Source organism: Thamnophis sirtalis, unplaced genomic scaffold (assembly GCF_051295495.1).
Source record: "Thamnophis sirtalis isolate CommonGarterSnake01/CBP01778 unplaced genomic scaffold, rThaSir2_p1.2 scaffold_1, whole genome shotgun sequence".
Classification (NCBI taxonomy): Eukaryota; Metazoa; Chordata; class Lepidosauria; order Squamata; family Natricidae; genus Thamnophis; species Thamnophis sirtalis.
The window spans coordinates 137,623,249-137,638,498 of record NW_028261381.1 but is presented as its reverse complement, the minus strand read 5'-3'; the positions used below and the strand labels follow the sequence as shown (position 1 = coordinate 137,638,498).

The following is a 15,250-nucleotide window of genomic DNA, read 5'->3' as shown; positions in this document are numbered from 1 at the left end:
TTTAATTTAATCTGATAGCATTCCAGAAATGAGGCAATTAACATTTTAAATCGGTTACTGTAATAAAAGATAAAAATTGTATAAGCATAAAAGTTGCTGAAATCAAAGCAGTTGCTATCTAGGATTTCTCTCCCCCACATCTCAAATGCCATTCTGAAAGCATTACAACCACTGCTGAGATTCATTACCTTATCTATGCAAAGCATCTTTCCAATTTAAAATATGCTAAGCCTGCAGAAAAAAGATGCCATCACATTGTTTAAGAGGTTCGGGTCTGAAATAACTGCGATTTATCTATTTTGATTTTTTTTTTAAAAAAACCCGATAGATTCATACATCACATATAATACCTTTAAGCTCCTGCGCACCGGCCTTTCAATGATAGTAAGTTCCTGCAGATCTTCTATATAACCAAACAGATTGTTTTGGCTAAAATCCATTTTGTATGAGAAGATGATTATCGGATGCATGTACTAGATTGACGCTCCAATCCTTAGCAAATCAGGGTTCTTAGTGGGCACACTTCACATTGCACTGAGGCACGAAAAAGAGAAAAAAAACCACAATTTTTTTTAAAAAAATCAAAAAACCCGGAGGACCTCTCTCGTCTAAAAGATGTACTAGCGAAGGTGGGCGATAGAAGCTGCTTCGCTCCAGCTGCTCCCTCCTCCTCGTAGGAAGCTGAGCCCCCACCAGGCGGGAAGATCCTCAGCAAACACAATGCGGCAGCACCACAGCTCTCCGCCGATGCTCGTTCGGCTCTGAAAGCATCCCTCGCTACTCGGCCCAGGTTTCGGCAAGGAAACTTTCTCTCCCGCTGCTTCACTTTCGCCTCAGTTCCTCCGCCGTTTCCAGGGAGAAGGAGACACCAACATTTCCCCACCTCCGCACACGCGCGCGCGCATACACACGCCCTCTTCTCCCTTTTGCTCTCGTCGGCCGGTGGGTTGGGGGTGGTGGGGGCGGATGAGAAGCAGAAGTGAGGGGGAGGGAGGAGGAGAAGGCTCTGGTCCGAGGTGGCAACTTTTCTTTCTCCTAGTTATGAAGTCGGAGGCAGCTTTAGGCGTTCAAGTCCAAATGAAAGGCGAAGACGGCGGCGGTGGAGGCGGCCGGCAAAATCCTACAGGAAACCCAAAATAGGGATGGAGAGGACATGCGAGGCAAAGAGCAATAATTCCGTATCCTTAAAAAAAAACTTTAAATCTTTAAAAAAGGGGGGGGGTCTTTTGAAGGGCGTACAGTTAGCCAGTCATCTTACGGTGTGGTGGATTGAAAGAGGGGGGGAAAATGAAGAAAGCAGTTTAGTTACGAGGAGAGGAGCTATGCGTAGATTCCCAGGAGGGGGGACTTTGGCGGGGGAAAAGGACGTCGGAGGAGAAAACTGAGGAGGAATCTCCTAGGGAGGAATTTCTGATTGAGAACAGGCGTTGTATCGGGTGTGTGGCGCGAAGATAAGCTTTCTAGAGGTTTATCGGCGATAGTTTGTGCTAGGAGTAGCTTCTACATATGTGTGTCTCTCTCTCTGTGTGTACTAGGTTTTCTACTCCTCTTCGCCCGCAAGACGGCCCGCTGTCCTTCCCGAGAAGGCGAGGGGACAACGGGCGGGAGGGACTTGCGAGCCAATCTGTTCCCCGACCGGCTGAGCCCCAGCTGAGGCGAAGGGAAAGAGAGAGAGTCTTAGCAATGGGGCCACTTAGGGCCCGCTGTAGTGGAACGGCTTCATGGGCCCTGGAAGCTTGTTCTCGCCCCGCGGCCAAAACGAGCGGGCCCTCCGGGCAGACTCCTTGCTCCCCCCCACCCGCCGCACGACTCGCGAGGCCCAAAGCCGCCGTGCGGAGATCGGAAAGAGTAGGAGCCGCCTTCGCCTGTGCTGGTAGTGGCTGCGCAGAGCCCGTCGCCAGGGTAACAAGCAGCTACCGGGGCCGCGGCGAGGCAAAAAGGACTCTCCGAATGTGAACGCCTTTAGGCGAGGATGAGCGCTGCTGCAGCCGCTGTCCGGGGTCTCCCCCCCACCCCACCCTCCCTTAGTCCAACCCTGGGGTCATTTTTTCCGGCCCACGCATTAACTCTACCCGTGTGGTTATTAGTCAAGAGTTTTTTAAAATGTCAATTTTTCCCTGTGGCTTCGCTGGCAGAATGTACTCTGAATATTTGCTGCCGTTCTTCTGAGTCCTACTGTTGGGATTGGTGGGGAAGTGGGGCTCTTGCTTGATGCCTTTGGGCCAGGTTCTTTATAGCTGGATTCATGTACAGTAAAACACAGTCTCACTTAAACATAGTTTAGCTTATTAAACATAATAGAATAGAATTCTTTATTGGCCAAGTGTGATTGGACACACAGGGAATTTGTCTTTGGTGCATGGGCTCTCAGTGTACATAAAAAGACATGAAACGATACATTTGTCAAGAATCATAAGGTGCAATGTTTAATGATAGTCATAGGGTACAAATAAGCAATCAGGAAACTATCAATATAAGTTGTAAGGATACAAGCAACAAAGTTACAGTCATGCAGTCATAAGTGGGAGGAGATGGGTGATAGGAATAATGAGAAGACTAATAGTAATAGTAAGGCAGCCTTAGTGAATAGTGTTGAGGGAAATATTTGTTTAGCAGTGATGGGGGGGACTGTACTTGTGTCTAGTTGTCTTGGTGTGCAGTGCTCTATGACTGGATTCACATGTTAAGCCAAAATCAATCCAGTTACATCATGGCATGACGCAAACATATGATACAGGCTGTTTCTCAACCTGCCAAAAAAACAGCCATCCAAAAAGTAAAGCTTATGTTTCTTCCCAGCAGAGCTCGGTTCCTAAATGATTCATGGAGACATCCATTTAGTTTTCCTGGCAACATATAGAAATGCTTTTTCATTTATATATGTTGCCACTTATTTCCTAAGAGACCTTATAAAGGTAGCTCTTAAGATTGCTAGTTAGATCCCTTCCAAGTCCTAGCCTGCTCTGACCTTGTTTGGTTTCTGAGTCCATCCACAACTTAGTATATAGAAGTCTATCACATTATCGTAATTTTGACCATGCTTTGTTGGTAATTTTATTTATTTCAGGTAGGTTTTAATAATAAAAGTATCATCAATTGAAAGAGACAAAAGTTTCATGTGGTATAACATTCCCACAGTAGTCAGTCACAACCCTATGGGGAGCCTCTTGGAATGAACAGAGTAGCACTCCTGTTCTTCAGTAACAGCACATTCTAAATGTGTAAGCAATATATAGACATTTCAATTGGTAGCTGTTTCAAATCTGCCTCGTTGGTGGACATCATTATATTTTCTGAGGCTTCTCCCAGCATGAGGTTCATATTATAGTTCTTCCATCATTCAGCTCCACTGGAGATGTAGATTTCAGTATTGTTAAGAGGTAAAGAAAATATGTTCCCTTTAAGTCATGGAAAATGCTCCTCTTACATTCCTTTTACATTGATTGATTGATTTTAACTTATGGCATATCATACATGGACTTGCAATATATATATTTCACCTTGATTAGAAACACAGTAAAATATGAATGTTAAAAAGATCTACATTCAGATACAATGTCTAGGCCATCTAACCATTGAAGCACAGTATCATTTTTGTGGGGAAAAATCAGGACCAATATATGCCCTCATCTTGCAGCCGGTCACAATATGATATACAGTTTGATTAGGACCATGCCTTTTAAATGATGACCTTGGTTAAAATTCTATTCAATTAAACTTACTAGATGAATCTGTCATTTCTCTGACTAATCTATTTCATGTGTGATTGCTATGAGAATAACATGGAGAATATAATACTGTACTTAAAGCTATTTGGAGTTAAAATATAACAATAATAACTATATACTATATTAAATCTTAAATATGTTATCTAATCTCAGTTAAGTCCAGCCCTCCAATGCTGATGGTATCTTCCAGTAAAGATTGTCTGTCATTACTGTATTTCTTAGAAGTTCAGTTATTTTCAGGATAAAAACACTGCTCCTGTATCTCTTTTCCTCTTGCATGTTGTCCTAGAAACAAAACTAATAGCAGAACCAAGATTGAGGTAAAATTAAATAAAGTGGTTTGTTATTTGACTTCATGTTTGTCCATATTACCCTTTCATAATGAGAAGTCACTAAGATACAAGGAAGCAAAAACATTTCTGCAAATGATAATAATGAAACTATGAAGCAGCAGTTTCTTAGCAACAAACTGAAAGCCATATTAAGTAGTATTCATATTTTTAATCAAAGATTGTGAAATTGACAGTTTGGCATCTGTATTCTAGGTATTTATTTAAAGGAGGTGTTCTTATGGATCAAAACTTAATATGGCTTTTAGTTGTGTTGCTTTTCAAGATAAATATTCTACCTTAAGAAAAACTAGCACTCTTATGCAACATATTTAAATAAGAATTACAGTTAAACTAATGTGAAAAAATCCTCAAAATATCTTTTATTTCAAAAGCATAAATTATTTTGTTGTATTATTTGGTCAAAAATGTGTGTATGGATTTAAATATAATCATCCCCATGTTCCAAAAGGAATAAACCAACTTGAAGGAATATATTAGATTTAGGGGATACAGTAGCTCATTCTTCTTTACCATCTGTTTTAAAATCCTCACCATCTATGGAAATTTTCACCCCAAATTCAATACCAAGAGACTATGCACCAACCAGAAAGAGGGCAGGCAAGGGGTGATGAGTGTCAAAAGCACTGGCCTGGGTGAAACCCAGAGTATCCAAGAGTATATCAGTGAGATGGCACTCAAAGAAAAACTGCTGAGAGAAAGCCTGAGCAGGAGCAGACATAAGAGGAAGATTAAGCAGAGGAAATGCCATGACTAAACCAAAGCCTCCCTAGCAATAGCAATAGCAATAGCAGTAGACTTATATACCGCTTCATAGGCCTTTCAGGCCTCTCTAAGCGGTTTACAGAGAGTCAGCATATTGCCCCCAACAATCTGGGTCCTCATTTTACCCACCTCGGAAGGATGGAAGGCTGAGTCAACCCTGAGCCGGTGAGATTTGAACCGCTGACCTGCTGATCTAGCAGTAGCCTGCAGCGCTGCATTTAACCACTGCGCCACCTTGGCTCAAATGGGATGTGCCATCAACAAATACGTAGCTGAGGTGGCAGATATTGGAAAAAGCAGGACAAAAAGATATGGAGGCACTCATCATAACAGCAAAATTATAGCACTAGGTGCCTGTTATGTAGAAACAAAGGTCTACCATGCTAGATAGGACTTGGGGTATGTAGAGAGTATGTAGAGGCCTCACAGTCTGGCACTTAGTGGCAGGCTATATGATATAGACAAGAACAGCATACATTAAAATGGCACAACCAAGTAGCTGGCATTATGTACAGCAACGTCTGCACGATACTGTATATTGACTAGACCCAGGTCATCTCCAGATGGGAGATTACATAGGTCATGGGAAACAGGAGGGATAGCATGCTGTAGCACTGACAGACAGACAGGCAGATACTAGGCAATCATCCAGACCTTGTGGTAGTAGACAAGGACCAGAAGACGACGGTGATGATGAATGTTGCAGTGCCAAGTGACAGTAACATTAGGAAGGAGGATTATGAAAAGCTGGAAAAGAACCAGAGCTTGAAGAAGGAACTAGAGACATTGTGAAACATAATGGCAAAAGTGGTTCCAATGGTGCTAGAAGCACTTGCGGCTGTACCTTCTCAACTGGGAGAGTGGCTCCAACAGAATCAGAACTCTGTGACCAGTAGAGAGCAATGATAGGAACAGGCAAGATACTGCACAGAATGTCCAACTCCCAGGCCTCTTGAGAAGACACATGCCAGAATGATGAAGGGAATAAATATATCCTACAGTAGCACTACTGAAGGAGCAGATTTGTGACTTGGCAACTCTTCTAGACTCACAGCTCTTGCTAGAACAGCAGGTAGAGCCTATGGCAAACAGCTTTGGCTAATGCACCAGTTGCACCCCTACATGGAGCAGGATAATCTTGCTGTGATTATTCATGCTCTCATCAACACCTGCTGTAGACGGTAGATGACCTTGATGGAAATATGCAACAATTGTAATCCTGGGGAAAAAAGGCTGAAGCATTTTTAAGACCACAACAAAGAGTTAACATTTGGACGCAGCTCAGGAGATGCCTCTCTAATTCACTGAATTATAAGGAGAAGGAAAAACAGATCAATCAGATTAAGCTTTCTTGTGGAGTTGATTTCTTGGTCAGGTCTATCCAGCAGGGTTTATATCTGCTTAACTAATATAACACAGTCTATATGGGGTTGCTTTAAGTTCACTCAGGTACAGTAGGTTCAGAGTACAATGGCCCATATGCTGACTGACATTCACCAATAGGAACACATTACTTCAATGCTGCAGAGTTTATATTAGTAACCAATAAGGTTTTGAGTGACCTTTAAAGTGCTGATTCTAATATACAATCTCGAGCTAGTCTTACATAGCTTGCTGCTTACTTCTCTGCAGCAATGATAGATAAAATCAGTCCAATCTGTCCAGAAAAATAATTAGGAGGGACCCAATTGATGGAGGGAGTGGGGATCAATGGTTCCACTTTTCAGTGTTTGATTGGAGTAGCTTCATAATGGACATTGCTTAGGTTTGATCCTGATCATCTTCCAGAAGCTGCTCAAAATGTAGCTTTTTCAGAAGGCACTTCTACATTGACCCCATAGTTATTTGGTTTGGTTAATTTAACATTTTTCATTGTCTTTCATTAGTATTGTTTACTCTTTCTTTTTCTTATGAATAATTATTTGTATTTATATACCCCTGAGAGTCCTTAGGTAATCAGTGATCTATAAATGTAATCCATCATTATCATCATGTATTGTAAAGAGAAGTTGAAATCAAGCATGTGCTCCCCAATTAATAATTCACAATAAGCATAATAATCTAACTTCATATAACCACCAGTTAACATAACCACTGCACCATAAACATGCCCGAAAAATTCTTAAAAAGTAGCATTTTCACTACCTCCCTGTATATTAGTAAGGCAAGTCCACCCTGATATGAGGCGAGCTACTGCAAATGGAAAGGGGCAGAGCAAGGACTCATTTCTGAAATTTTACTTCTCCATTTTCCTTAATATGGGTATTTTCAACATGCCTCTTCTGCTTTTTTGTATTTGTATTTGTATTTTATTATTTGTATTATTTTTTGCATTGGGCAGATTTTATTCAGAATAGGTAGTCTCAGAAATAACTAGGATTGAAGTCTAATATCTTATTGGTAACTACTAGGCCTTTGAGTTGGCGTGTACTGGCCAATGCATCACCTGCAACAGATATTACAATTTACAGGTGGACTTCTAGAGTAGCTTCATATAGAAATTAATCTAGTCAATCTCAGTTATCTAAGGATCAGAGGTGGGTTCCTACCAGTTCGCACCTATTCGGTAGAACCGGTTTGTCAAATCTACCGAACCGGTTAGAAGAGGTTCCACCAGTGGACCCGGAAAGCAGGCCACACCTACAGAAGAGGTTCCAAATTTTTTTGAAACCCATCCCTGGTCCTTGGATATGATTATTCTACACTATCATGCTCATATTTATAAAACTCAGTGCCCCTGTGAAAGGTAAGGATGACTACTGCGTTTGTGGTGCAATCAGAACATTGCGTGTGTTGAAGTTGTTTTAACGCAAACCAAAGATGCCTTTTAAAAAACAAGTTTACATCATATTCTTATGCATGCCGGTGCTGTGTGTGAGGTAATTTAAGGTGGTTTTGACAAGTGTCGTCGGCATCTTCATATCCGGTCACATGGGCGGCAAGCCACTCCCATCCGGTCACATGGGCGGCAAGCCACTCCCACAAAGGAGGCCACACCCACAGAGTAGGTTCGAACAATTTTTGAAACCCACCACTGCTAAGGATGATGTGATAGCATGTAGGTAAACATAGTCAATGCATTTCAATGGAGTCAGCAGGCAGGTGCACCAAGTAGGTAACACCATTTTGCAATTATGAACTGTATGTACAATAGAAATTACTAAATAATGAAATTATTCTGTCACAGAAGAAATTCAGCTGATGGTGCAAAACCCAAACCCAAGAACAACCTGAATTTATTTCTAGATACTACAGATAAGTTTTAATGCCACTTGCCACAACCTGGTAACTTCAGAGATTTGGGATTAATATTTTTCTTCCACAGCTAGGAATTTGTCCAGCACATCTAGATGATTCCACGCTTGGGCAGGTAAATACCATTAAGCTCTATGGCAGGGGTGTCAAACTGGCAGCCCATAGGCCGGATGAATCAAGTACAGGCCACACCCACCCCAACTCCACAAAGAGAAAAAGCATCATGTGATTGCTATGTGAACAAACAAAAGTGCCAATGCTTTGCTCTTTGTTTCTGTTAATCTGGTCCTAAGAAAGATAATGAATAGAGAGATCAAATTCAAATATCAAACAAACAAGAAATCATGTGGGGAAGCTTTCTGTCCTCCCCTTCATCTAGGTTGTATCTAACTACAGCAAGCCACAGATAGCACAATCCAAATTTTGTAAGAGAATATGTATTAGAGAATGAACGAAAAGAAAACATAATAAAACCCAACCACAGCAATGCATACATGTATTCCCAACAAATCTCCTGAATCATTTATACAGTAGAACTTCTGGTCACGAACACTTCTGACCACAACCAAATCGAATTCCGACCAAAAAATTCACACTTTCCCCCACTGCCAATTTCCCCTTTTGCACCATTTTTTTTGTAAGCGTCAAATTTCCAAAATTAGGTTTGGGTCACGACCAAATCGGTTTACGACCAAAGTTATGGAACGAATTATGGTCGTGTCCAGAGGTTCTACTGTATGGTGAACCATATTAAAGGAATAAAACTGCATTAAATGAATAATATACACTATAATCAGATATGAGGGGGCAGAGGCAAATAAAACATATAACTCACTTGCACCTACATCTGGTTTCTATCATGACATCATTACTTGTTTCGTCATTATTCTAGCACAGTTAGCTGCAGAATCTATACCGCCCCCCCATCTGAGAAATAAAATATGTGCCAATGTAGAAAAAAATGGCATTTGAGCCATTACACTACAGTGATGAAATGCTTTGTCACAAGCAATTCATCTTATGGATTTAAGTGGGCTGTAAAGACACATTCATTCTTTCATGCAGTTGACAGTAATTGATAGCTTGTTTTAGCCAGAAGAAAATTGTTCTGTTGAATAGACATTTATGGCTGCTATTTTTAAAAAATTCATCTTTAGGATATTGATTTTATTTTTTAAAATTATTTTTATCTGAGTCATTATCAGCCAGTGAATAATCTAGAACAGCACCATGTTCAAACCAAAGAAATAAGAAACCGGAATCATGGATGGTTCATCATTTCCATTTTGCCATCACAAATCTCAAATTTTCACATACTGTATGCTATCTTTATACACTGCACACACGGCAACTATGTAACAACTTAATCTGTGGCATGTGATAATACATTTTAGGAATGGCCATGGTCCAGTGATAGAACACATGGCTTATATGCCATTCCCTATCAAACCAATTCCTAGGTTTAATTCTGATATTTCTGGATTGGCCAGCAAAAGGTTTTATGTATTAAAAATCCAAGGAGGTGCACCTAAATCTTCCTGTGGCCTGCAGAGCTTCATCTACTGCAGTTGCCAAAAATTATCAGCATTGTTATCCAACTTTCTAAGAAAAACCATATGAAAATTGTGTGCAATTTCTAAAATGAGTTTAACACCATTTAGCAAACAAGAATAAAAAGAATAAAATCTATAATTCTTTCCAAAAAAAATACAAGAAGAAAACCAGCAACAAAATCTGGATTTGAATGAGTCCTCATTATCACCATCTACTACAGCTCTTGCTGTACTTACAATTCACTGGAGGTGACCCCTACTCATTAACTTGGGTTCTAGGTTGGAATTGTTGCTGTTGTACCAGCCTCCCTGCTACATACCAACCTCCTGCCTCAGATGACTCCAACTCTGGGTTGGCAGTGAAATTCCCCAGACTTATGGACTTCAATTTGCCTTCTCTGTGTCTAGAGTCTGAGATATGCTGAGGAGCTCATGGCCACCATGATTGCCATGGGCTATCCAAGGACAATGATCACCACCCACTGGATCTCGTATTCCTGTTGGAACAGTGGCCATATAATCTGAAACTGGAGGAGTTTTTGTTGTCATGGTCAGATCATACCTTGATTACTATGAGATTCTGTAACACCGCCATCCATTACACAGAGACCAAACCCATTATATTCGCCTGTCCTGGCAACTGACGCACCTTAATGGATTTCAGAGGGAGTAGGAGATTGTTCCTTCTGGTATGCTGCATGTTCATCACCATTTGATGACCACTTGGTCACCATTTGAAATAAGAAGGTAGTGGAGGCTTTGGATTGGATTGCATTGGGCTGGACTGTAATGGATGTGGATCCCACCTCTCCCTATGTTTATGAAGCAGTTAAAACTGATGAAATAAGAGAAGCACTCAGGATATTGCTTGTGTTCTACACAAGCATTCAGCCTGACATAACTTAGAACTACTATTAAGGCCTATTTGGTAGTAGTAAAGGCAGCAAAGAATTCTCCACCCTTATGGCACCTATGGATAGCCATTTTGCGGTTTCATGTGATAAATGAGGTTCAGGGGGCTTAGAAAACCCCTTGGATGGATGTGCAGAAGAATTTGTTCAGTATCTGTCAAAGTTGTTCAAATTCACTCACAGTTGGGACAGTGGCCATCTTGTAGGTCCAAAGAAGAGGTCTAGGGTTTCTTGCCTGATTATCTGAGAATAGTCTGAACCAAATGAGCCTGCTATTGATTAGATCCTGATGTCAACTTGTAAAGCGTTACCATGACTATTATCAAGTTGACATTGGAGGGAGGATTCCATGCATACCTTCGGCCAGAGTCAGATCTCATATGTCTACAACCTTGTTGGTGGATATGATTTATGACACAGATTGAGGGAGGGGAGAGTTAGGGGTAAAGTGCAAAGACCATTAATCGGTAATCAGTTTTGGCTCCACAGAAGAACATGCCAAAATGTTGATCCTAATAAATGATTGGATTTCTTTTGAACTTTGTCTCAAGGCTCATAAATAAATTAAGTGATCTTTTGGAAACTTCACATCTTATAGTCAGCATTCTGCTCTTCAGTTCTACATTCCTCCTGGCTTTTTTAGGTGTAAGGGATTCTAGAGGTGGTAATATCTTCTTTGAGTTAAGGGTTGTTTCACTAGAAACAAGAAGTTCTTGGTTCATCCCCTCCTCAAGAAGACGTTAATGGACCTCACTATACTGGCAATTTTCATCCAGTATCTAAACTTCCCTTATGGGAGAATGTACTTGAGATGGTGGTTTCACAATTATTTCAGAGAACCCTGGATGAAGTGAATTATGTGAATCCTTTCAATCGGGATTCAGAGCAGAGGTGGGTTTCTGCCAGTTCGCCACGGATTGGGCGAACCGGTAGTGGCAGTGATGGGAGGCTCTGGCCATCTGCCCAGATGTTTCTGTGCATGCGCAGAAGCATCACTCAAGTACGCATGAGTGAACCGGTAGTAAAATAAATTGAAACCCACCACTGATTCAGACCTAGGTATAGAAAAGTGCATTGCTCATGCTGGAAGATCTCTAGTGTGGGTGGGATGGAGATTGTATATTCAGTCTCACTGTACTTGACTTTTCAGTTGTTTTCATATTGACCATAGTATTCTTCTAGATTGACTCAGGATTGGTGGTGGACAACACAGCATTGTGCTGGTTTGCCCTTTGGGGTCAATTCCAGTTGGTGGTAACTATGGGAGAGCTCCCAACTTCATCTCCAACTTTGCAGGATCTGCAAGAGTTGCTGCTCTCAAACTCCTATTCAAATCTACATGAGGCCAATGGGTGAGCTCATCAGTTGTCAGGGGCTGAAGTATCAACAGTATGCTGCTGACACCTATTTATATATCTTTGCCCCTTGCAATTAAGTGGTACTGTGGACATCTAATGGATGCTGTGAGACTCTGAAAGAAGAAGAACATGCTCCAGCTGAACCCTGAGTGGCTTTGGGGCTCATCGGTTCTAGTACTATACCATCTCTAGTGATGCCCCACACTCTTTATACAATCTGCTTCCCTTAGACTCACAACTCCTGCTCAAAGAGCCAACAGTTCTGTCTAGAAGGGCTTTTACTTAATGTATTGTGGGTTAATTTGTGCCCATTCGGTGGCCTCTACTCAAGAGTCACCTCCAGTTGGACTACTATAATGCATTCTAATGTGATATGTTCTACATGGAGCTGCTCTTGAAAAGAATGTAGAAGCTTATAGAGCTGGTACAGAATGCAGCAGCACAGGCAGTTGTGTGTTTCCAAAAGAACATATTACACCTCTGCTCCAAGGCTGCATTGGTTAGCAGTCTGTTTTTGGATCCAATTCAAGGTGCCGATTAGGACCTTTAAAGCCCCACATGGCAAAGGACCTGGTTATTTAAGAGACTGTCTCCCCTCCTGCTTACATCTGCCAGATCTAGCAGAGAGGGCATATTATGAGTCCTGTCAGGGAGCTGACAGATTGCAAATCCGAGGTGATAGGCCTTTTCTGCTGTTGCCCCGGCTTTATGGAACATTCTTCTCTCTAAGCGAGGATGGCCTCATTCCTTTTAATTTTCTAGAAGCCCCTGGCAGTGTCATTAGGCCTAAAGATCCTAGGGAATTGGTGAAATAATGAGATGGCTCCAATGTCATTAACCCCTGCTCTTCACTCAATATATATATATATATATATATATATATATATATATATATATATATATATATATATATATATATATATATATATATATATATATATATATATATATATATATATATATATATATATATATATATATATATATATAGTTTTATGCCTTTTCTAATTCTTCATGTTTAATAAAAATAATATGTTTTTGTAGTTTGTAAATACTGCATTGTTTTTAGCGTTCTTGTATGCCATCCAGAGTCACTTGTCTGGAAGATGGGCAGCCATTTAGTATGACAAAAGAAATAATCAACTTTATTATAGCAGTAATTTTGGCCCCACCTTCCCTTTGTCAAAAATCTCTTGTTTGCAGTCTCTGCCTGTGTGTCACATTGAAAGAGAAGCTGTTTCAGCCATCTGCCTGTCTTCATACATAACTCAAAAACCACCATCATCTTTTCTTTGCCAAGATCAACTCTCAAGAGCCTTCAATCACAGAAGAGAAAATGATATGATGTTATAAGCGCTGTAAATAAAAAAACCTCATCCAACTCAGATTGTTCCTTCCTTCTCATTTCACGCTTTAAAATCAACGAATCTCTTGTTGATCACTCATATTACCAATGCAGGGACCGGTGGTGATAGGTGGGAATAATAATAGTAACAGTAATAATGAGACGACGATAACAACAACAATAATAAAAATTATAAAAATTATACAAGATGCTGCAGCCTTTATTGCAGAGGTCCTCAAACTTGGCAACGTTAAGACTTGTGGACTTCAACTCCCAGAATTCTGGGAACTGGTTGGAGAATTCTGGGAGTTGAAGTCCACAAGTCTTAAAGTTGCCAAGTTTGAAGACCTCTGCTTTATTGCAAAGGAAATGACACCGCTTTTAATCAGGCTTTAGAATCTGTGGGCGCCGGATGATGACGTCAGTCTGTCATGGACGCTCCCGAAAGGCCTCCACGTGGTACAGTTTTCCGGGAAAGCAGTAGAGTTCGGCGGAATCTGCGATAGAGTGTAAATGCCTTTTGAACGGCTTTTTGCCCCGTAAACGATCTGAAGCACCTGAACGGGTAAAGGAACATGGGGGAGAGAGGGTTATTATCCGATCGGAGATAGTTAAAAGGATACGGGGGGAAAAAGCTACAAATGTGGCGGGTGGTGCAGGCGGATAGAGTAATAGAAGAATCGTCCTAGTTTTTTTCCTTTTCCTGATCATGTTGCTGAAGCTGTATTCCACGTGTTATGAAGCCGCGTTATAAGGCTTCATCCCTAAACACATTGATTTCTACTTAAATACCGATCTTTTATAAGCCTCGGGATGGAATTCACGCTTTGCCTTATGAACGCCAATCTCGTATGCTATCTTGTCAGTAGGCATTTTCGGAAGTTAGGCTAAGGTATTGTAACTGGCTCAAAATCACCCGGGGAGATTTACGGGTGACCAAAGTGATAGCGGGGTTTGTGGGGTGGGGGATTCTAATTTGATTTATTTGATTTATTTTATTTTATTTCGTCAAGCATGAATTAGATAACAGATGTAAGTATAAACATGATTATGAATACATGAAATGAATACGAATACAAGGGAATATTAGGACAGGGACAGTAGGCACGCTGTTGCGCTTATGCACCCCCTTAAAGACCTCTTAGGAATGGGGTGAGGTTGACAGTAGACAGTCTAAGGTTGAAGTTTTGGGGATTTGGGGAAGAAATCACTGAGTCAGGTAGTTCATTCCAGACATTGACAACTCTGTTACTGAAGTCGTATTTTCTGTAATCAAGTTTGGAGCGGTTTACCATAAGTTTGTATCTATTGTGTGCTGTGTGTTGTTGTGGTTGAAGCTGAAGTATTCATTTACAGGTAGGACATTGTAGCAGATAATTTTATGTACTACGTTTAGGATGATGTAGTTCTAAGTTGTCTAAGCTCAAAATTTCAAGTCTGGTGGCATAAGCTATTCTGTTGGGAGCAGAGGAGTGGTGTTCGATGCAGTGCGGGTTCCAGACAGATGAGCTGTATTCAAGAATTGGTCTAGCAAAAGTTTTGTATGCCCTAGTTTGCAGTTCAATATTACCGGAGATGATTGAGACAGTTTAATTTGAAATGTATAAAACTCTGCATGACATGAAGAAAATGGACGGGGAGAAATTTGTCTCCTTCTCTGGGAGGAGAAAAATCCTCTAAAACTGATTGGAAGAAGATTAGAACAGGCAAAAAGAAAAGGTTTCTTTACACAGTACGTGCAGTACCATGCAATCAGTAGCACCCACTAATATGAACAGTTTTTAAAAAAGATTGGATAAGTCTAAAGAGGGGGGGGAGGTTGATTAAAGACCATCATTTTTATCAGTTTCAAGGAAGCAACAGGAGAGGAAGGATGTGCCTCCACCTCCTGCTTCTGAAGATTCCAGAGGTTTTATTATTATTCTGACAAATGAATCCTGGATTAAAGTACATTAAATTTTTACAATAGAACTTTGAAGTTGTAA

General features: G+C 40.8%; 2 protein-coding genes across 8 annotated transcripts in view; one reads left to right on the top strand and one right to left on the bottom strand.

Moving 5' to 3' along the window:
* The window catches only part of PPP4R4 (protein phosphatase 4 regulatory subunit 4), a 61,834-nt gene extending 60,935 nt beyond the window's left edge, over positions 1-899 (bottom strand). The window contains exon 1 of one of the 3 annotated variants that reach the window (XM_087725859.1): positions 351-899. In XM_087725859.1, the coding sequence (XP_087581985.1) occupies positions 351-470 (120 nt within the window). In that variant the 5' untranslated portion in view covers positions 471-899. The remainder of the gene's footprint in view (positions 1-350) is intronic. The other 2 variants (XM_014070432.2, XM_014070433.2) reach the window with 2 other exon arrangements.
* Positions 900-1,003: 104 nt separating this feature from the next.
* Positions 1,004-15,250, top strand: part of DDX24 (DEAD-box helicase 24) — a 36,737-nt gene continuing 22,490 nt past the window's right edge. For 2 of the 5 annotated variants that reach the window (XM_087725873.1, XM_087725866.1), the window contains exon 1: positions 13,692-13,830. The gene's annotated coding sequence lies outside the window, so the exon portion shown is untranslated. Of the gene's footprint in view, positions 1,179-13,691; positions 13,831-15,250 lie in introns of those variants that run through there. The other 3 variants (XM_087725879.1, XM_087725896.1, XM_087725887.1) reach the window with 3 other exon arrangements.